Source organism: Aspergillus pseudoviridinutans (assembly GCF_018340605.1).
Source record: "Aspergillus pseudoviridinutans IFM 55266 DNA, scaffold_4, whole genome shotgun sequence".
NCBI classification, from domain to species: domain Eukaryota; kingdom Fungi; phylum Ascomycota; class Eurotiomycetes; order Eurotiales; family Aspergillaceae; genus Aspergillus; species Aspergillus pseudoviridinutans.
This window is the reverse complement of record NW_025091284.1, coordinates 4,706,251-4,727,926: the sequence shown is the minus strand read 5'-3', so window position 1 is coordinate 4,727,926 and position 21,676 is coordinate 4,706,251. Positions and strand designations below refer to the sequence as shown.

The 21,676-nt window shown below is 45.2% G+C and overlaps 5 protein-coding genes across 5 annotated transcripts; 3 read left to right on the top strand and 2 right to left on the bottom strand.

Moving 5' to 3' along the window:
- Positions 1-3,889: 3,889 nt before the first annotated feature.
- Asppvi_007080 (uncharacterized protein) lies at positions 3,890-5,301 on the bottom strand (the record flags this gene model as incomplete). Its single annotated transcript, XM_043302974.1, has 4 exons — positions 3,890-4,726; positions 4,793-4,865; positions 4,943-5,057; positions 5,109-5,301. The coding sequence occupies 4 exons, from the start codon at positions 5,299-5,301 to the stop codon at positions 3,890-3,892; spliced, it is 1,218 nt and encodes a 405-aa protein (XP_043158909.1).
- Positions 5,302-6,669: 1,368 nt separating this feature from the next.
- On the top strand, positions 6,670-7,071 carry Asppvi_007079 (uncharacterized protein; the record flags this gene model as incomplete). Its single annotated transcript, XM_043302973.1, has 1 exon — positions 6,670-7,071. One exon carries the CDS (start codon positions 6,670-6,672, stop codon positions 7,069-7,071), a length of 402 nt encoding a protein of 133 aa, XP_043158908.1.
- Positions 7,072-8,383: 1,312 nt separating this feature from the next.
- Asppvi_007078 (uncharacterized protein) lies at positions 8,384-12,498 on the top strand (the record flags this gene model as incomplete). The annotated part of the gene is made up of 4 exons (XM_043302972.1): positions 8,384-8,639; positions 8,688-9,043; positions 9,097-10,694; positions 10,788-12,498. 4 exons carry the CDS (start codon positions 8,384-8,386, stop codon positions 12,496-12,498), a joined length of 3,921 nt encoding a protein of 1,306 aa, XP_043158907.1.
- An 847-nt stretch (positions 12,499-13,345) lies between these two features.
- On the top strand, positions 13,346-15,043 carry Asppvi_007077 (DUF1996 and WSC domain-containing protein; the record flags this gene model as incomplete). Its single annotated transcript, XM_043302971.1, has 3 exons — positions 13,346-13,695; positions 13,756-14,308; positions 14,363-15,043. The coding sequence occupies 3 exons, from the start codon at positions 13,346-13,348 to the stop codon at positions 15,041-15,043; spliced, it is 1,584 nt and encodes a 527-aa protein (XP_043158906.1).
- A 364-nt stretch (positions 15,044-15,407) lies between these two features.
- Asppvi_007076 (uncharacterized protein) lies at positions 15,408-16,425 on the bottom strand (the record flags this gene model as incomplete). Its single annotated transcript, XM_043302970.1, has 3 exons — positions 15,408-15,491; positions 15,559-15,637; positions 15,713-16,425. The coding sequence occupies 3 exons, from the start codon at positions 16,423-16,425 to the stop codon at positions 15,408-15,410; spliced, it is 876 nt and encodes a 291-aa protein (XP_043158905.1).
- Positions 16,426-21,676: the final 5,251 nt, after the last annotated feature.

The following is a 21,676-nucleotide window of genomic DNA, read 5'->3' as shown; positions in this document are numbered from 1 at the left end:
TGGGTACCACAAGCTATATTAACTTTCGCAAACACACCCAAACCTTTCTATGCTGACACTTATACTTTGATGAGATAGCATGCATCTGAAGATAAATCCAATTAAGCAGGCTTTGAGAGGCCTGGGAATGTAGCATACCATAAGCCATATCTTATCTTCTTCTGCTGCTCCTTAGTTACATAGGGAAGGATGTCTGACTAAAAATTTAATAGTCTGAGACTAATTCAATCCACAACCTTTGGGTTATCCAAGCATAACTTTATTTAGCTCCCAGAGCTGATAGCAATATCAGGTTATTATTAGGGAGCGCTGAAGTGACCATTATATCAACTTTTGGTTTTCATCACCTGACCTAGCTTTATGTAAGTTTATGATTGGTTCCCTTCTACATCGCAGTTTTGCCCCCCAAGTAGCTTAATAAAGTTGCATCAATAGCTACATATCGCTCTAAGACAATAGCTTACTATATACTTGACCACGTAATGCAAAAATCCGAAACTCACAACCTCTGTGACTTGCCGGAGAGCTTCCTCAAGCCTTCTAGGAGAACTACACAATAAGATAGTTAAATTCAAGTTCCTTAGTCAGCTGAGACCCTAAGCAGAGTGCTCCTCACAATAGACAATTATGCGATGGGTGCAAAGCTAGGTACTATGCTAAGTTAAATATTAATTAGGTTGCACAACACCAGAGTTCAGGGAATATCATACAGTATCAAGCCATTTAGCCAGGGCTTCTATCAACTATTAGCACATCGAAAATATCCATGCCTAAAACAACCATCGCCAAAATCAGACAACCACAGTACTTACACCTATTTTTAAATCTCTGAGTGGATGCATTTCACCAGACTCCATATGTTACTATGCTACAATGTTGACTGGAAACAATTAGCTAAAGAAATGAAGGACGCTTTCACACGAGTTAATCAATTATACGAATCTCTGGCTCATGATATCTATAGTGACGACATATACTATTGCACAACTGAACGCACAGGTAGTGGCGTGGAGTCACACGAATAGATAAATAAAACAGGCGAATTGTAAGTGGATCGGGTTTGCAGAGTAACCTTGTTTAGGATAATTTCCATCAATTGGTTGACTGTGATATCGGCATGTCTCTCTCCACTAGGGACCTTGGGAGTGCTAAACGACCTCAATATACTGGATGTCCGTTGGTGCTCTGGCTGGTGACGGGAATTGCCGTGCAGGGATGATCAAAAAAGGCGGCACTAGTCGAGGCGCTCGCCAAGATTTTTACACCTTTCTCAATGTACAATGTGCTCAATTCTCTCGTGACATAAATTGCGGGAGAGTCCAAGCAGAGGTGTGGTCTGTGAGAACAACTTCTAAAAGAAACTTGACTCTGAGAAATGGTTCCGAAACACGCAGAAGGTTTGTTCCGGTGCCTAGCTTAGGTAGGAAGAGGTTCCATTTCCTTACCTTACCTTAGGGACTAAGTAGTGACCACGAATTCAGCACGTTTTGGCTATCATATATAGTCATGACGCGAGGCCAGTTTATAAGTCTTCAGATAATGGTACTGCCTCGGAAATTAGTTGTTTCTTTAGCTAGCCTGCCATCCTCATCTGCCACCTGATTTTGGCTGTAGTGTTTCCTTGTTCCAAGTTTTTAATAATGTTTTTGCTCTACTGAAAGTGCAGGTAGAAAATAGAAGCAGTTAGGTAATATAGGAGTGATAGTTAATATGCGAGCGACGATTTCCCAATCTTTTTTTTTTTTTTTTTTCGTTTTTCTTGGGCGTGAGAATCAGGCTTTGACTATGCTTAGTTTGGTTGATGGGAACAAGTTTCTAAATTATGCAGGCCATTGTGGGTTAGGCTGTGAAGATAATTAATAGTAAGGTTAGAATTTAGAGTATCTTCTACAAGTCTGTCATTATGCACATGCCATTTTACAAAATCAGCAATATCTGGGTTGGTTGATTCAAGCCAACACAAAAGATTCCTCTCCCCACCCAAAAGTTCTCTTTAAATGCTTTGCAATGTAAAGGAGCCGAAAGCCCTTAATATATAAATTATACAGCCTGTGCAGGGTGAGTGATTATTAAACCAAGAAATCCTAAGGGGGGAAAAATATAAAGACTGATCCCCACTTTGGAGTAACAGAAAAGTTTAAGTCAGCCATGACAGCTTTGAATGCTGTCTAGCTAATTAATCCCTAAGATTATAACCTAGCAAACAGTGCTAAGAAAACACTAAAGGTTTCCAGCTTTATATTAAAGATCAATAATATTCTCTTATCTTCTAGCGTTGCAGTCATAGCTGCAGCTAGGGATGTACTGTGCATAGATGAATATGCTGGTTGGGTCTTATGCTTCTATCATTACTCTTCAACCTATTCTGCCCCATGGGAGTTATTAATAGTATAGGAATTAGAATTAGTAATTGTGGCAACGTTGGCCTTTTGTTGTTAGCACTAACTTTTAGTCTTTAATAGATAATCTTCATTAAGGCCTTGATACAAGAATCCAAGCTCTATGCCAGCCTTGTTAATGATAAATCAACTCAAGGCAGCCAAAGCCACATCAGCCACTCCAGGTTTAAGGAGGTTACTAACTAGAATCACAAATTCTGATAGATCAACTTCTGCCTTTATAGAGTCAATCTCAGATCTCAATTTCTTTAACCTTAAGACATATATTTGTCCTTTTCTAGGATTAATAGGTGGTAATGGAAGAGAGATCATAAGGTTTTAGATAAAACCAGTTGTCACTGCGAGGTCTCCAAAGGCATCAAGTTCTCTTTCTAGCATCCGCGTTGTCTCTGTGGCATGTGTCTGATGAAAGCAATCTAGCTTCTTAATCCAGTTGACAACCGAGGCGACATCCATTGGGCATTGGCAAAGGCGGAGTTCATAGTGAAGCTGAGGATTCTTTCTCGTTAGGACGCCTGGCTTAATCTTCATTATCACCCGCGCGCAATCGTCGTCATAAACGCCAGAAACCCGTTTAAAATACTTGGAGCCATATCTATAGCTCACCGCTGCGAGTTCGGTGAGGGTCGGATTCGATTTTAGCGGTTCAGTTATGCAACTCTAATGATACCTCAAACCAGCTTAGGTTGCCCATGGGCGGGCTGAAAAAGTGAGAACCCAACCCAACCCGAGATTTGGCGAGGTCTAGTTCTGGCTTCCAGTGACAAGTCTGATGGCCCAAGACGGTCATTTTGGGACAAAATCTCTATGAAAGAGTGGAGGCAAAAGGGGTGACGAGCTCTCTGATTTACAACTTTTCGAGAGTCCACAGAGCCTGTGAGAAGAGCTTTTCGATTCCACAATTTCTATTCTCCAGAAGTAATACATCTCTTCGGAGACAGTGGTATCGACAGTTCAGCTTTTTTTGAACAATATTTTCAGCAACACCCGAAAGACCTGGCTATAGGGAGTTAGGACACTGTACTCTTGAAAACTTGTTTGCACGAAATGTACTTCTGCATCGACACCTATTTGGCGGTCACCTATGCAACTGGGCCTGAATGTAGAGTGAAGCTGCATATGATATATGCTAACCGATGTATTGTAAGTGTTAGCTCTGATCTTCCATGCCGGATACAAAGGACATTCATGTGACTGACGGTGGTATTGTTTGAGCGTCTGATGGAGGAGGTGACCCTCAAGGTGGTGTATACAGGACAGTGTACCCATCTTTGTGGAATATATCGCAATGAACTTTGCGAACCCAGAAATCGGCTCGGTCCTTTTTCGGCTTTCATCAGTCTACAAGACCGTTTTCTACAGATAAAACTATCTTGTCTTTATCAGTTATGCAGAACATTGTTTCTTGCACCGTCCTTGGTCTGTAAACCTTGAAGTATTACGCTTCTAGTCAAAGTGCGCAAATCATTGAAACACAAAGAACACGCCTCTTAGAGGCTATTAACTTCAATTTTCACCCCCGCATTGCTAAGTCGGTCGATGTATTCCTGCCCGAGACAGGCAGGTGTTAAGATACCACCTCCAAGCTTGCTCAAACGGTCACTGTTACCCCTCAGCAGAACCATCGCAGCCTCAGCAAGAGCCAATGCCGTCAACAGGTACGGGCTTCCGCTCCATTCGAACACAGCAAACACTTTCTGGCGCTCTGCCGTGTCAGCGGTGGCGATGCCATGGTAATTCGCGTATTCCGTCTTCGCTGAGGGCTCACTATGCTTAGGAGGCACCTTACAATAGATGTATCTCATAACCCAGCGAAAAGGCGGGAAGCAGAAAAGCAGAATACACATCTTCCACCTCCAATGGAAGAGTAAGCCAAGCAAAGGGTCTTCAAATCGCATGAGCTCTTTGAAACGGAAAGAAGAGCTGTACAATTTAGGCAGGCTCTCTGCGAGTAATTCCCGGCTGCGATGCACTAGAGCTGTGTCAATCCTGCCCTGAATGCATTCTGTCAAGACCCCGAGTTCATGGATGCGACAGTTGCTGGTGAGTCCTTCGAAGAATTCTGCATACTGAGAGATTGTGTTTGAGATGTTGAAATGAGAAGATAATGCGTATGGGCTTAAGGACGTAATAAGTTCGTTAAGTGTATACACTTCAGCAAATGAGAGCAGCGTCGCAATGGTTCCAGAGGTTAAGTCGTGATTAATTGAGTGAATACTAGTGATAATCTCAGATGTTGGAGAGGAGAACTTCTGTTGGATATGATTCACCATAGCCAGTGTTAAGATATCGGCAGGGACGCTCTCAATACCGCAATGTGTAATCATCTTTTTGAGAGCTTTGTTAGAGACAATATTATGACCATGCAATTAGAGTAGACCTCACACACTTACCATTGCGCCGTTTGCTTTCGCAGTGTCATGGTAATTATGAATCATCTGCCTCACCCAAGGTGTCTCGCCCGTGCTGACAGTTGTTAGAAGAAGTCAGAAGCTTAAGGGTGGACTGACCAATCTATATAGTGTGTACCATTTACTGCACACGCTTCAACCACTAGAGAGCCATATCGCATATATGGCCCAATGGTAGTGATCAGAAGACGAGTTCTCTTGGCTAGTCTATGAAGCTGGCCAGAGTTAAGCTGGATCACTTCGACTCCTGTATAACTAGAGTTGGCGTCAGACCTCCCAAAAAGAAGGCAAGGCTCACCTGGCGGTTTTCGGGCCGGGTCGCGGGCTTTCAAGCACTCAGATAAAATCGCCAACTTGTTGGCGTCTCTTCCGGCTATTGCCCAACGAAGGTCAGGTGGTAGCTTAGCAGCAATGTATTCGGCACAAAGCTTTCCAGTATGTCCTGAGGCGCCGAGGAGTACGAGTTCATACTGGGCCAAGTTGGTTGCCATTGCCAGATTGTGAATAGTATGTTGTGCCAAGACACAGCACAGTTCTGAGAGTGAGATGTTAGTTACTTGGCTTCTATTTATAATTTCCAAATTCCAAGCCCCCATATGCCCATACTGTGGTTAAAAATGGAGAGAATCTGATTAGAGAATTTCGTGCCTGAAAACCGGTTTTTCTGCACCATGCACTTCGGAAGGGTTGTATGTAACCCTCGTATTCGTGGCTTCTGTCCATGTCCGGTTAGCGCATAATTTGACCAACTTAGCAAAATAAGAAAGGGCCGTTTATTTTATGAGTGAAGTTGCAAATCTTGTCATGTTTCAAAACAAAATATAGATCTGCGGGGCTAATATATCCGCCATCTCCCTTTCTTCACATCAGTTAGCCTATATTGATGCGTTGGGTTGCGATTGTCAGCACAGTTGCTCCAAGGTAAGATAAATTCCCATTGGAAAGCTAACAAATGATGATAGGCTCCTTGGTGGCATCCTATGTGTTAAGGAGGTGCCACTCACGCCTCTTAACAACTATATTGCTTCCCAAGCTGGTACTTGGGAATAGTCTCCATTATATTACCCCACCCCCCGGTGACTTTGGCCGCGAATATACAGCCTCTGAAAGTAGCTTTTCTCCCTATAGTAAACATTCTACACCACTACTCAATCCCAGCCTGGTTAACTATACTTTATTAACCATGTTAAGGCCGATAATAGAGCAATAGATAATGAACATCCATCATATATACTATATATGATTGAGTGGAGGGTGACTCTTAACAACTGGGTTTTAGCTAAGGATATAGAGTAAGACCTGGATTCAGCACCTAGTTTATACTGGTAGGAGATTAAGCAGAAAGCTGAATGTATGCTATGCCAAAAGATAAACTATAACTAGTGTATAAAGCTAGATAATACCTTAATTATAGTCTCTATAAATAACTACTTATAGTACAGTCCCTGTTCTTAATCTAATAGGTGTAATGGAGTAATTCTGGGAAAAGCTAAGAAATCATTAGTGAACCTCAAGTGGTGTATATAAGCACCAGCATTGTTAGGACTTAGTAATAGAGTGATAGTGAGATAAGATATAGGTGACATTATATAACAAACAGGTAGTTATGTAAACTGTAATTTGGGTGCCCTCTCTGGCACTGGATGCCCTTCAGACAACTAGCTATATGCAAAAAGCTTAGCTTATCTCTAGTAAGACTATGCTAGCTGGGAATTAATCCAGATGTGGGATAATCTCTCCACAAACACTTTCCTTTCACGCAGTGGTGAAAACTGCGACACCCTGAGCAGGGATTATCGATCGGGACTCTGCTTTGGAATCGTCCGGCGTATGCAAGTGGGCTTCCCTATGACTGGATCATGACACTGCAGGCGCCGCAGGGGAACCCTAAGCATGCACTCAAGGTTGATTGGGAAATGGGGGAGCTCGACAGACACCCGTGTTTGTTGCCTAAGGCTAGTCATACCGAGACGTTAATCGTGTATCCACCTGCATTGGCGAATACCGTGGGGGTGGATATCCAAATAGATGGCAGGCATATTGCGTCGGCAGTATTGGTCATGGTGCCAACGTCAAGAGGCCGCATTTCGCTGATATCAGCGGACCCGAGTGTTGCGCTGATGATCAATCCAGACTTCTATGCGACGGAAGTAGATCGCACAATTCTGCATGCCGGAGTACGCCAGGTGTTGCAACTAATCAAGAAGACTCCTGAAGGGAAGGATATGGTCCAGAGCGAGGCGACAGGGCCAAAAATTTAAGCCTCTTACATTAGACTCAATGGATGAGGATATTAATGCCCAGGTGCGCGCACGAGGAACACCCTTTTATCATCCAGGAGGTAGCGGCAATAGGCGAGGTGGTTGTTACAGACCTTCTAATGAAAGGCGTGGACAGACTAAGGGTGGTGGATGCTAGCGTGCTGCCCTTTTCAGTGACTGGACATTTCCAGGTGGTGACATATGCCATCACTGAGAAGGCAGCGGATCTGATCTCTGCCTCTGCCTGTGTTTTGGTTGTAGATCAACAGTGCCTGCCCCTACAGAGTCTGAATATCAATGCATCCACAGAGCCTTGCAATAGTGTTTTGGGGCTTGATAGCAGAGACGGAGGTTAGTGGGGAGGATGTGGGTCTTTACCTCTAGAGTTGTGGTCGCCGCCGTTTTAGATGCTGACAAGATGCGATCAGTGCATTCCTCTAGACTGTATTAAAGTGGTGAAGGTGGGTTTATCTCAGAGAGGGTCATGCCAGACCGTCGACGCATAATCTAGGATTAGTGTCACACAAGGTTAGTAAATCTGTCGTCTGCTCTGGTCGCAGATTACATAGCCCAGTTATTGCAACGGCCATTTCAGTCCCACGTTCATCTTGCTGCATAGGCCAATGTTGTTTAAGATACTAGGTTGTATTTTGTTGCATTTACAATGTGTTTTTGGGTTCGCAACTCAGCTGGGAATTACGTGAATGCCACTTTCCAGTCTATGATGAGTCATCGTCATAATACCGTAATGTTCTATGGAACCCATCGCTTGGTGCCTGGTGCCTGGCGCCAGTACCTATACATAGCGGCAAGCTGATACAGGATGGCACTGTATGCAAGATGGGGCTAATCTACCAAGGGAACCAATCCAAAAAGAGGAGTTGAATTAGTTTAAGATATAAAAGAGCAGACTATGCGACGACACGTTAGGATGTCCGGGCTTACATGAGTTGGGAAGGGGTTGAAGCTCCCAAATTCTCAGAGTATCAAGAATCCCCTAGTACTCTGTACAAACAAAGAAATCCCGACACAGATGGAACTAAACTATTTCAGGTGTACTTTACTACCCTACTTCACTTGACACCGTTTATTAACAGTCCACCTGAGGCTCGATCGGGGCTCGGCCACAGCCCTGGTCAATCACACCTCAACTCATGCTAATCGACTTTGGGAGCCCGCACTGACTCATTAGGTGAGTCACTAAGATAAAGGGTTTAGCTGGGGGTACAAATAATCTGCTCATTCGGCCAGCATTCTATTTGAGCATTTGCATTTACTCTCACTGCTCGCGATCGGCTTCATTCCAGCAACCATGGAGCGAGTAAGGAAAACCTTCTTCAACCCTCTCGCGACCTCGAAGGCCCAGGTTCAAAAGATCCTGGAAGACCGCCCAGTCGGCTCTGCACACCCTTTTAGCCTGGAGCAAATCCTTCTTTGTAGGACAGAAAATGGCATTGAGGAAATCGATATCTCTTCCTACCCGGAAAACTTTTTTTTTAATGCCATGGACTTGGGCGAGATGGGCGAGATCCTTTTACGGCGAATGGCCGGCTTCCAGTCCCATCTGAGTATGTCTTCTCTTTCCAATGAGTATAGGAAATATTAACAACGTGCAGAGGTATTCGAGGACTTCCAGATTATGCAAGCACCAGCATCAACCTTTAAAATCCCAATCGTCTCAKATCAAATTACGATTCTAGCAGTTTCCGAACGAACACCCACTTACTACGACTTCTGCTTCGCGGATGAATCGTGTAGGGCATGCTGCTGGCTTGCAAGAAATACCTTCCCGGGAATCACTCACAGCGGAGATATTCTCAATGGACAGGATCTCCTTGATTATGTGAAGATCAACAAGAACTCTCTAACAGAGAAAGAAATCTGCGTGTTCATCTCCGGCTACCAATCTACACTCATTACAAGGTTTCTGGGAACACACCCTGCTTTGCTAGTCGCCAATCATGTGGATAAGGTAAGTTCAGAAACTAGCCTCTTCTCTAGCATCGATTGATTCATCATTGACAGGTTCTTTACATCATCCCGGTGCCCTTGGACGCAGCGACAATCGGGGACGCAACAATCTGCTGCCCGTTGGTAATAAAACGCGACGGAGACTCGTTAATTTGTTCGATATTACCAACCGCAACCACGGACCGGGACATGATGTGCAACAGTGACAAGTTGATCAGCCCTGCCTTCCCAGAAGCGATAAAACGCGCCGACTTCACTATGTGTACTCCTGAACTAACTACACGAAGTAAGAATCACCATCGTCAAACGACCGAAGCGATGAGCAAAGCTAACATGTATACAAAAACAGCCCCAGTGAATGATTCAGTTAAAGAGGACACAGCGTCAAATTCAGAAAACCTGCGTAAGGTCATCATCAAAGAAAATGCCATTTTTACCACCGATTCAGCTGTTCCTCCTTCGTTCTTTGATCTGGAGAAAACACAGATCATACGGTTCGGCACCGGTCTTGAATTCAAACTACCAGACGAAGAGGTACCCACGAGAGAGAAGCCGTCCGCTATTGTTCTGCCATGCATCTTTGGTACCGAGCTCCAAGGCCCAGTTCTACTTGCAACCGGAACAGTCCCTTCGAATGTCCCATTTCCCAATGAAGATGCACTCCGGGACTACTATAAGCAACTCAAGAATGCCGTGGTGATCGTCGACGAACGAATGACAGATAATGCCCGGAATCTCGCATCTGCCTACCGAATCAATGCACTCTTCATTGTTCAACTCACTCCAGAAGCCGAGCCCAAGGGTACCAATGCTATCCTTTCGTTGATGGATTCGGCGAATATCAATGCAGTGACGGCACTTGCAGGACCACAGTCCTTGATTCTGGTTCAGATCTCCGAGAAGTATTACTTCTACAGAGGTATTGCCAACCCGGCACACCTCAATACGTCGGGACTAGCATTCGGCTCAGATGTAACAAGTATACTCGAGTCTGTAGGCATCGGCTCCATCCTAGATCCGAGGATAGAGCGAGTCATTTACCTCGGCGACGCAAATTCGATCATCCTCCCTACGACCGGCCAATTAGTCCAACCCCAAGATCTACAGAAGTTGTTTGAAGAAATTTCAGTCGACCAGATCCAAAACCTGGAAGACGACATATATGCAGTAGTTCCACAGCTCCAGGTGCTTCTGAACCAGAAAGACCTACAAGAACTCTCCAGAGCCCTCGTGGCTGCACTCTCCGCCAAGATCAGCAAGGTTGCAGCCCCATTAAGAGACAGCTACACCGAATTCCTAACACAGGAATACCGTATGGAAGATCCCAAATCCGTGCAGAGGAAAAATAGCATGCTTGGAAAATTGAGAAAGGTCACAAAGGACATGCAAAAGGCCCTTGAGCCGGTGATCTCAAGCCTGGCTAACGTGATATCGTCTCAAACGACTTCCAAGCGAACGCACGATCTGAAGCGCCTTTTTCGCAAAACCACTATTCAAAATAACGTCGAGGCAGTGAAGTCCATGACTTTTGAGACTCTCTCGGGATACCTTGAGGAATACGCGGGAGATATGGGTGTTATGCTTTTGAATATTGAGACGACGCCTTATCGTGAGCTTTTGGGTAACTTGAAAAACAGCGCCATTGATGCCAGGTATGTGCAACCAGCTTGGAGTCAGTCCTCTTCTGGGCAATTCTCCCCCATCAAGCCTCCTAAAGTATACCTCGAATGACACTGACTTTTTAGCCAATGTTGCGCCCTCGACTCGAGAATCCTGCACCTGGAAGGATTCGACGCAGGCATCATCATGGAACAGTCGCAAACCAAGCACAACGGCCCACTCAAAAGCACCATAGGACCCTCCCAGCCCATCCTGGCGTTACCCTACCTAACCCAGTTATCAGGAACCGGATCAATGCTAGCCTGGGTCTGTTGGGATGAGTTCGTCAACCTGAAAAGCCCCTACACAGTGCGATGGATGGAGAAATGCAATGAACCGCACATCGCCGCGCTCCGAATTATCATGAGAAGCACGCTTGGCCAAGCAGTCGCGTCCAGAGAACATAATATTCAACCCAGCAGCCCAGAGACTGGCCATTTAATGAGCGCACTGTTAATGGCCGCCATGTCGAAACTCGCGGCGATGAGGACATCTAAGCCTGTGGAACTAGACAAAGCCGAGGATACCGTCACAAGGTTAATGCGCGGACTCTTCGGTAATCTCTTGACAATCGCCGGCTCAGGAATCCGTCCCCTCAGCATGGTCTGGCAACTCTTCGGTCTGGATCCCCAATACGACCTCCCCACGAGCTCCGCTGAGTGGATCTGGTATGAAAAAGTGGTCTCACTATACCCGTATACAGGCTGGCCACTCCGACAATTCCACGGAAATCTAGAAAAACTCCTCGACAAAGCCGTCATCCGAGTGGTGACTAAGAACGAAAATGTAGCCAGGATCAAAGCAAGCCGCACGGCTGAGATGGAGAAGTTCTGCAAGCTGAGGAATATCCAGCTCGAGCATTCGCGCACTATCATTACCATCTTCATGCGCATGCTTACGGCGGAGGATATTGATCTCCAGCCCGTCGCGGCTCGGCTGCTCGCGCAGCTGCCGCATAAACTGGAGAGACAGTCGCAGAGTTACACTAAGATGATCACATACTTGAACCATCTCGCAGAGGGAGGCGAACGGTGCGTCAACGACGATCTCACCGCCGCGAGCGTCTACACCTCGCGCTCCGCAGCCTTCGCGGAACTGAAGAAGCAAGTTTGCGAAGCATGCAAGAGGAACGATTGGGCACGGATGAAAGAAGCCTGCCAGGGGATAATGACCAAACACGTCGAAATCGCGGCGCTGTGGCGCGTCAAGCCTGAATCGCTGAAAATCCAAAACATGAAGCTGTACAAAGCGCTGTTAGCCGCGGACTTCGACGATATTGACCAGAACACTCAGACTAAGAACCTCGAACTTACGAGACAGGTTCTCGGCGATGCGGAGAATAAGCGTGTTCCGTGGCAGGTTGGGAAGAAGGGTCAATTTGGGGGTAGCATCGAGCCTCTCGATGAGAACTTTCTTCATGAGATTATGATGGGGGAGAAGCTAGAGCCAGCAGCCCCTGCTACTATAGATAATATTCCAGGAGAAGAGGAAAGGGCCATGATTGAAACGGAAGATGAATTCTCGGAATTCGAGTCGTCGTTGCGGGCGGAATTCATTAACACCATGCGGAAGAACCTCTCCGCTGAAGAAGTCTGCGACATTATAAATGTTCCTGTCTCCGCGATGCGTGTTTTCGTCAAGGCATTGAATCCAGAGTTTGTTTGGGAAGATTTGGTGGTGAATTTCAAGAGCGTTATTCTGGAGTTGGTGAAAGACCGATCGAAACGGGTGGAGTGTCGGCCTGTTAGGAAATTGCTGCAGATTGAGGTTGGGAAGAACTTGCAGATCGAGGGGTGATATTTCGAACATATTGCTTTACATCCATTTTTTTTTTATATAGATAATACCTAGTGTAGCCTTAAAAATCATGATTTTTATGAGAAATTGACGATTCCGGTGTGGTTGACGATTCCGGTGTGGCTTACCCACTCCGGCCGTGTGGCACGGATAGCTTCGGCGCTGTTGAGGCCGGGAATTGGGTTTCGATTAGGTTCAGGTCAAATTTGAAGAATTCTTCGACGGCTCATTATGGGCATGGATACTAGTTCACAGTAGATTCTGACAAACCTGACTGATCCATGCCAAGATCCTGTTTGCTTCGTACCCAAAACGGCAATTCCTCGAAATGATATGATTAAAGGAGACCCTTGTTTCAAGTTAATTGCTTCTGAAACATCTTCATAACCTCGATTTATCATTACCTAGTATGCGATGGCGCTTGAGAATCAGCGCTAAACCGAAATCTTAGTGGCGTTACCCTGGCATCACAATGCTAATTTAAGAGCATGAAATAACCCACTCACAGCAAGCGCAGAGCTTCGGGCTTGAAGCCTAGAATATGATTGACATCTAACTTCCCTTGTCGAAGGCAACTGCCGAGCGAGCTTCATCTATCGTTAACAAATTGCGACCCAGAAATTATGATAGGGGATATTTGATAATATATAAGACAGGACCCTCATCTTACATTCTTTCTTTTGCGTTTAGTTGTTCCTCATAACCTTCCGTTCACTTCTCTCATGGGTCTGGTTACTCACGAGGTTCATTCATTTTTCCTCCCTGACATTCCTTACAGTACTACTCGCTGTGGCGGCCCCTTTCTTTTCACTGATTTCACGGTGTACTTCGCCTGAATTATACGAAGATGCATTTCAAAGCTATAGCTATTCAGTTTGCTGCCCTTTATGCAACAGCATTTGCCAAGGACTCTCGAACATTTGCTGTGAACCACTTCTATGGCCAGGGTCCGCTAACAATGGGCCGTATGGATCCCATCATCAGTCCCGGTACTGCATCCAGTCATGTACACGCGATCCAGGGGGGAAGTAACTTCAATTTGACCATGGGTAACGATGTTCTGTTGGACTCACGTTGCACCTCTTCCCTTGTGGAGGCGGACAAGAGCAATTACTGGACTCCGGCATTATACTTCCAAGATCCCATAAATGGAAGCTTCATCTCAGTTCCCATGTTTTACATGAATGTCTACTACTTGTGCGTAGCCTTTAAGTCCCGCATTTTTGAGAAATCAAGTTGCCAACTAATAAAGAACAGCTTCGAACCCACCGATGATGATATCAAAGCCTTCCCTGTCGGCCTCCGCATGGTCAGTGGGAACAATAGCCTTCGAACTCCCCCACCGGGCGGAGCTGCCAATGTCCTGGACACGAATGAAGGCGTCATTCAACCAGTTCAGTGGACATGCCCACGGACTTCCTATGATCCTCCCTCGTATCCTGCAGATTCCGATGGATTGCATGGTGTAGGGATTCAAGACCCGAATAATGCCGGGGCTGGGGCTGGCTTCCCGCATATGAACTGTGACGGATATGCATCCCCTCTGCGTGCTGATATTCACTTTCCTTCTTGTTACAACCCCGAGGCTGGCCTCGATGACTTCGAGAGCAATATGGTGTTCCCGAGCAGCAAAGGAACCACAGGGGGCAAACTGAATTGTCCGACAGGATGGACTCACCTCCCCCATATCTTCTACGAAGTTTACTGGAACACCCCTTTGTTTGTGGACATGTGGGAGCAAGGAAATGGCACGCAACCCTTTATTTTGGCAAACGGCGACCGCACTGGGTACTCTCTTCACGGGGATTTTGTTGGTTTTTTATCCTGATGAGTCCTTGGTACTATAGCTAATAAGTTTATCTAGATCTCTGGCTGGGATGTGGACGTCTTGCAAAAGATTATTGATAACTGTGATGCCGGCGATTCGGGCATGGACAAGTGCGCCGACGCTGGCACAATCAACGACTCTTCCCACAGCTGCAACATCGCCAACCTGGTCCCTGAGAAGATTTCTGGTGTTCTCGAGAAGCTGCCAGGCAACAATCCCCCAACTGGATGGGGTCAAGGCGAGAGCGCATCCTCTAGTTCATCCGATCCAGAAAGTACATCGACTACCACCAGCATACTGTCTGCATCTCAGACCTTGTCTACCACACCTACTCAAGCCTCTACTACAGAAAACAGTATCATCGGGTGGTCATATCTTGGCTGCTATTCCGACAATGAGTCTACTCGTGCGCTCACTGGGATCCAATTCGCGGATCTGGGCATTGGCAATGTGACTTCAACTGGCTGTATGGAGTATTGCGGAAATGCAGGCTTTAGCCTGGCAGGTACTGAGTACGCTGGCCAATGCTTCTGTGGTGACAATATAGAAGGCAGCTCTAAGATCGCGGCAAACGAATGCGATATGAAATGCGAAGGTGACACCTCTCAGATTTGCGGTGGCAGCTTGGCATTGAGCGTGTTTGAGAAGTCTAAGAAGACTGCATCGAAGAGATCTCGCAAGGACTTTCTTCAACATGTGCACGGCAGACATGTTTGATTTCAGTTTTGCGTGAGCGAGTATCTGGTATGTTAAATTACTTGCAGATTGGGTCAGCCAATCTAGATGCAGCATAATAAGATGAACTAATTATACCCTAATTAGTATAGTTAAGAGTTAGGGACAGCAGACGTGGGCGGACACAGTGGTTGGAATGAGGGGTACAGGGCGCCATACTGGGACACTCCAGACAGCCATGAGCACCGTCTCATAACAAATCTGTGTTTTAAACTTTTCATATATATATAAGGATCAAATTTACCTGTTGCATCAACACAAAGACAGAAACTTTTATCCCAACCTGATCACAATTTTGGACTTGGTGCTTTCTCTTTGTTATCTGGCGATCTTGGAGTCTTAGTGCTTATATAACTATCATTTCCACTGGGACCACCTGTGTCTGACCCTGTATAGATTTGTTGGGGCCGCCATATTTCCGGTGGCCGATCTATGTGGAAGTCAGTGAGTCCTCTTCTTCGACAGAAATACAATGCATGAGATGCAAACTTACTGACGGACTCCCTCCACTGGGCCAGAATGCCAGGGATCCGCGAGACGATCACCAAGGGCGTAATTAGTTCTGTAGGAATGCCCCTGGACAAGGACCACACCGCATTAGCATGGATTACTTGTTTAGTGTTGCATACTCAGGGCAAAAAAAGGGCATACAGTGCAGTGTAGACAAAGCTACCATACAGATCAGCATTCGCAAATATTTTGCGAGCAGTGAAGAAATCATCGCTGCTAGCAATGCGATCGATCTCGAATGCGACCTTAAGGAGCGGGTCCAACTCATTTACAGGGATCTCACGCGTGAGGTCATGAAGCATCTCCTTGATCGCCTTCGCGCGTGGGTCTGTCCCTTTGTAGATTCGATGACCGTATCCAAACAATCGACACTCTTTCCGTTTCACTTTTTCAATGAGCTGTGGGACCTGATCGGTTGTCCCGACATCTCTGATGACACTGTAGGCAGTGTCGATCGCCCCGCCATGTAGGGGCCCATACCCTGCCGCGACTGCCGCGATGATTGAGGAGATAGGATCGGCCTGGGTCGACGCCACGTGCAGGAAAGCGGCGGTCGAGCATGTCATCTCATGATCTGCATACAGAACCCATAGCCGCTGGAGCGTGGCGATAATAGTAGCTGCAGGCACTCTCGAGTTCTCAGCAAGGCCGCCCATGTGTACAATGTTCTCGATCATGCTTGCGTTGGCGTCCGCTGATTTCCGGGGGCATCCGGTTTTGTGACAGGCGATCAGGGAGACCGTTACAGTAAACACAGCAAGGATGCGCACGATCTGCTCGTCAACCAATTTCATGTCGTTCGTATAGAGGTTGCGTCCTACGTATGAGGGTACGAGGTCAGGTCGGTCGGCCATGAAGGCGCTGAGAGCCGCTATAAAGATGACTACTGATGGAGAATCCCGTCTGCGGAAGCATCAGATTTATCAACTGAGGCCAGAGAGACGAATAGAGTAAGGGAAAGTGTCTTACGGGAAGCTCGTGACGACGTTCTCAACTACTTGAGGGACAAAGCACTCCTCTGCAATGCGTCTCTGAAGATGTTGGAGTTGTTCTTGAGACGGCAGTGTTCCCCAGATGAGGAGATGGATAATCTCTTCGAAAGTCTTTCCCTCAAGTGCATTAATCATGTGGCCTCGGTAGCATAGCAAGCCACTTTTCCCGTTGCTGAAACGGCAAATTCGACAGGTCAGTTGGACATGATAGTGAGTTGTTAGGAGCAGGAACACTGCACATGTAAGTAATGTTGGATTCCTTCACCGCGGTATTCCGAAACCCAGGGTCAAAGACGCGAAGTCCTTCCTTGGAATGTTGGCTTGCATTTTGACAGTCGTCACCAGTGATCTGTCGAAAGCTGAGGGCATGCACCGCATTCCGGTAGATTGGAATAGTGTATTTAGCTCCCGTACGACTGTCCTTCACGGAGAGGAAGCCTTCCGCCTGATGAGTCCCACTATCTGCAGGAATGGCAGACTGTGGCCAGATATGTCGATCTGCATAATCCATAACCAGATAAGGATAAAATTCAACAAGATATATCTCGAGATGGACAGCCTTAAGTACTCATCAAATTGCTATTGCAGTCTCCAGGCCTGTGCTTGCGCGCTGGTTATATATACCTCACAACATGCAATTGAACTGCGCATTATATTCACAATGACATCAGTAACTTGTTTAAGTCCTCTGCTTCCGTTTGCATCTCATATCTCACAAACAGATGACATTCCCGCGCCTGCCGGTAGTAGTTCTTGTATTGTACATTGGCTCGATCATATCTATTAGGTCTGGTTACCCAATAATCTGATCCTATTTAGTCAGTTTCTATTCCTGCATCATGGTGAGAGCCAGAGCATGCTTATGTTTATAGGGTGGGTTAGTCTCTTCCATTACATACATCTAGTATGTATAACATTGATCACAGTTACTAATAATGTTACTCTTCAGAGATATGACAGAATGGTCTTCCAGTAATTATTTCTTAGACAGAATCTTTAGAAGGTGTCTATAATTATCGAAATCTAACATCACTAGGCTAATGGCGTCATGATAATATACTCCCTAGTGTAGAGTTACATTCATAGTGGTATAATATTTTAATAATTAATGTCAAAGTTTCCGCCTGACGCCTTATCATAATAACTCAATATATATATACTTTTTAATCTAGAAGCAAACCAAGAACTGTAGTCTGAAGCGCAGGAACTGGAATGATGAGCCTTGATCAGCCAGAAAGCAAGCAAGGTATCCACCGCTACTGGGCATTTCATGAGTTGGCTGACGAGGCGCAAAAGTGGGTCTTAGGGTATCGCTGGCCCACAGAGCCATGGCTCTGAGCCGCTTAGCGCCCGCCTTAGCCGATCCCTAAGACGATTCCAAATTACCTAACCAGAAAGGACACAGCATGGTAAGCATGATCATTTAGAGGTCCTCAGGGAACACAAGAACTTTGAACATCCTTGTCACCACATTTGGCTTTCTTTGTTCTATGTACCAGCAAATGATGTAGGATTCCTACTAACAGAATCAGTATGGTCAACACATATAATTGAAATGGGCAAGTACGTAAGTCTAGACACTTCTAAATTAGTAAGGAAATACACTCTATAAAATTATTCTAATTCAGTGCATTGAACCATGGAAGCAGTTCAACAGTCTGATTAGTCAAGTCCAACTTGCACAGAGTTGATAAAGCTTTGACTGCAACCAGCAGGACATGCTTAACAGTAAAGCTTATTACAAGTCAGGGTTAACCATACGCTCTCTGGAGGCTACTAGATAAACGACGATATCTACATGACATCAGGCAACAGTCAGAGAAACTCTGATGCTGCTGTCCTGTATCTAGTTGAGCCTTGGTTTTGATCCTTGAACCTCAAGTGTATATAGTCACTCCAGGAGGGCATTGAGGGTACTCTAGCTATAATTTTACCATTCCTGTAAATTAACTAGCTACGATTATCCTCTTCATCCCAAAATGCTTGCTGCCACTGTACTTTATAGTCTCCTGTTCTTTTCTCTGGGCTGGACAATGCCGGCTACAGATACTCATCTCCAACGCCGAGGTTAGTGAAATAACATCACAAACCTTCTGGCATTTTCATCTGGATGTTCCTTCCGAACTTTTGACCAATTTCACCCTATTTCCTGAATATTCTGCTGCCACTACTTGTGAAGCAAACTTTAACTCCCAAGGGTCAAAGGTCGTGTGCGATCCAGGTGTACGCCCGGTCCTCGATCAGACCGACACAACTGTCATCACTGGATTCGTGGGGTATGATCGGGTCAACCAGGCAAGACCTCAAAGGCTAACATCGAATAGATATTATCCAGGTAACGTCACTGGGCTTTCTAGCAGTCGACAGGACAAATGTCTTGATTGTTCTGTCCTTCCGAGGCAGCCGGACTGTAGGCAACTGGATCACCGACTTTGAATACAGACAGGTGCGTATCTACAGCATTTGTCCAGGCTGCCAAGTGCATCATGGTTACTACTATGCCTGGGGCAACTTCGCTCGGCATATAATGCCCTCTGTTGACCAGCTTGCTTCTCAATATCCAGGCTATAGTATTATCTTTACTGATCATGGTTTTGGAGGTGCACTAGCTACACTTGGAGCAGTACTTCAGGAAACACCTGGCAGATCTATCAATCTGGTAAGTATTCAGTCACCAGAAAGTAGAAGTCCACATACATGAAGAGTTAATGAGGAGTAGTACACTTTTGGAGCTCCTCAACTAGGGAATCATAGCTTTGCTTAGTTTATCACTGATAAAACAGCAGGCACTGGGTACAGAGTAACACATTTAAGTGATCCAGTTCCAAGGGCCTTCTCTACCACTCGTGAGGTCAACAAGACTTGGCAGTATAGCACAACTTCTCCAGAATACTGGATTACTTCAGGAAATGGCATGCCAGTCAACACCTCTGATATCCAAGAAATTGTGGGCATTGACAATAAGCCCGGGAATCTTGGCACAACTGGACTAAATCTCGCGGATCACAATTGGTATATTGGCAACATGAGTGGATGCGCAACGAACTGAGTTCATCTTGCTAATTGGAGACCTGGGATGAACCTCTGATACCACTGTTACACATTCTAAAAGGTTTTTTTGAGCTGTTGATAACTAATTATGTTGAACTAGTTGGTCCTGGAAGAGCCTTTGGCTCAAGATGTAAAGATGCTTGATAATCGTACTAAAGCTAGTCAACTTGAATCTTGCATATACTAAGATGTATATCCTCCTGTGTAGATTTCTTTGTGGGATGAGAAATGGGATAAAAACTTGATTACTAAATGCAAAGCTAGTTTGATTGAATAGAATGCGCCTTCGCACGGAGTTATTCTAGCAAGCCATCTCATAGGTAAAGAAGTAGGTATACACTGCATTTTGCAAAGAGTGTCTTGAAATAGTATACCATGGTTAACTGAGTCTGAGGCAGCAACAGTCTTTAACTGTGACTTGGAATGCCCGGCACCTGTGCGAATAAAGGGCGGTATTTGCTCCTAGGGCGGACAGGTTTTCCTTACATGAAATAAAGCTGAGGTTGGGAATAAAGTCCGTGAAAAAGTCTTACAGCATGTTGTGTAGATTTCCTTGTCATCCATGAACTGTATAAATATATCCTCTGTAATACTAGCTGGGAAGCCCACCAATATAATTGGCCGTTACTGCAGTCTTTAACGGCCCTTTGACATGGTGATAAAGATTTTCAACAAGGTCAACCTATAAGGACAGACTTTTGCAAAGAAATCTGTGGACATGAAAGTACTGTCAATGACATAGATCTAAGCAGTTACAGGGAATACTTGAGCAACGCTCTCCGAGTTGCCTATATCCACAAGTCTCTGAATCACCATCCATCCGGCACCATCCACCTGGAATTTTTAGCCTGCCAACCGCCAAGCCACAGTTATTGATACACTGGGTCCATGAGCCCACACGACCCAGTGAAATCTCGCATGGCAAACGAGGCTTATCAAGGATGTAGCAATAGCAATTGCATGACTGGTCTGGGTTCAAGAGATATTCGTGCTGGCCTCCAGCCACGAGGCATAGAAGAAAGCAGGATGAAATAGTAAATGTCAGTTTCATAGTATGGAAATAGAAATTTGGTTATTGAGTTTTGAAAGAAAAAAGTCTCCTTTCAATAGTTCATAATATTCATTAACAGCATAATCAAAAATAGCCTCCGCGTAGTGATAAATATGATCACTAGATTCAACAGAATGCATATAGGTCGCAATATTTACCTTGAAGACATTCTGTATAGTACTTGCGTCACAATAATATCATATCCGGAAGGTTAAAATGGAATCACTACATCCATTCAATTATCACAATTTATTGTATTGTTAAAGTTTTGGGTGAAGAAGATATTTATCCGCTTGCGGATGTTGTATGTAAAAAGCCAGGATCACCGCGGAGAGCAACAAGAGAAGGAACCTCGTTGCTCATCCACCGCAATGACCTTCATTGTTTAGAATGGAAGTATAAGATAGGGTTGACAGTTGGCCACGTAATCTGTTATAACTGAATGCATCTCAAAGAAGGAAAATCTAGCCTGCTGCCTGTAGTAACTGCAATTATTATTTAGAAAATGTCAGTCATCCAAGGTTTTATCACAAAATTTAGAGGATATGTATATACTGTATTTTTTATGATTTCTCCTGCTGGTCCCAATCTTTCATGTATTTATCTTTTGCATTATCTTTTAGTTGAAGAGTCCTTCAATTACTGGTATAGCGGACCTTGGCCATATTCTAATCTTGTGTAGTGTAATAAATAGGCTGAATTCCAGCTCTGGCTTCTGTGGTTCTAAGCAGATCCATTATCCGCGTAAAGGATTGGGTACTCAGAATTTTTGGCCTCCTGAACATAGAAAAGGTGATCTCAGTTTACAATCAATTTTTGCTTGATAACCTTGGTCCGTGAAATTTAGACCCATCTAGAACAAGCCACTTACTCTGTAGATGGGGGCATATACCCTAGCCAATATGGTTAAGAACCGGAAAAGGGAACATTATGGAGAGAATAGCAATAGATATTAGTTCTGTCAGTTAATACTCAAAATGTTTAGCGTGAGGGTGGGAGACCTGACAATCT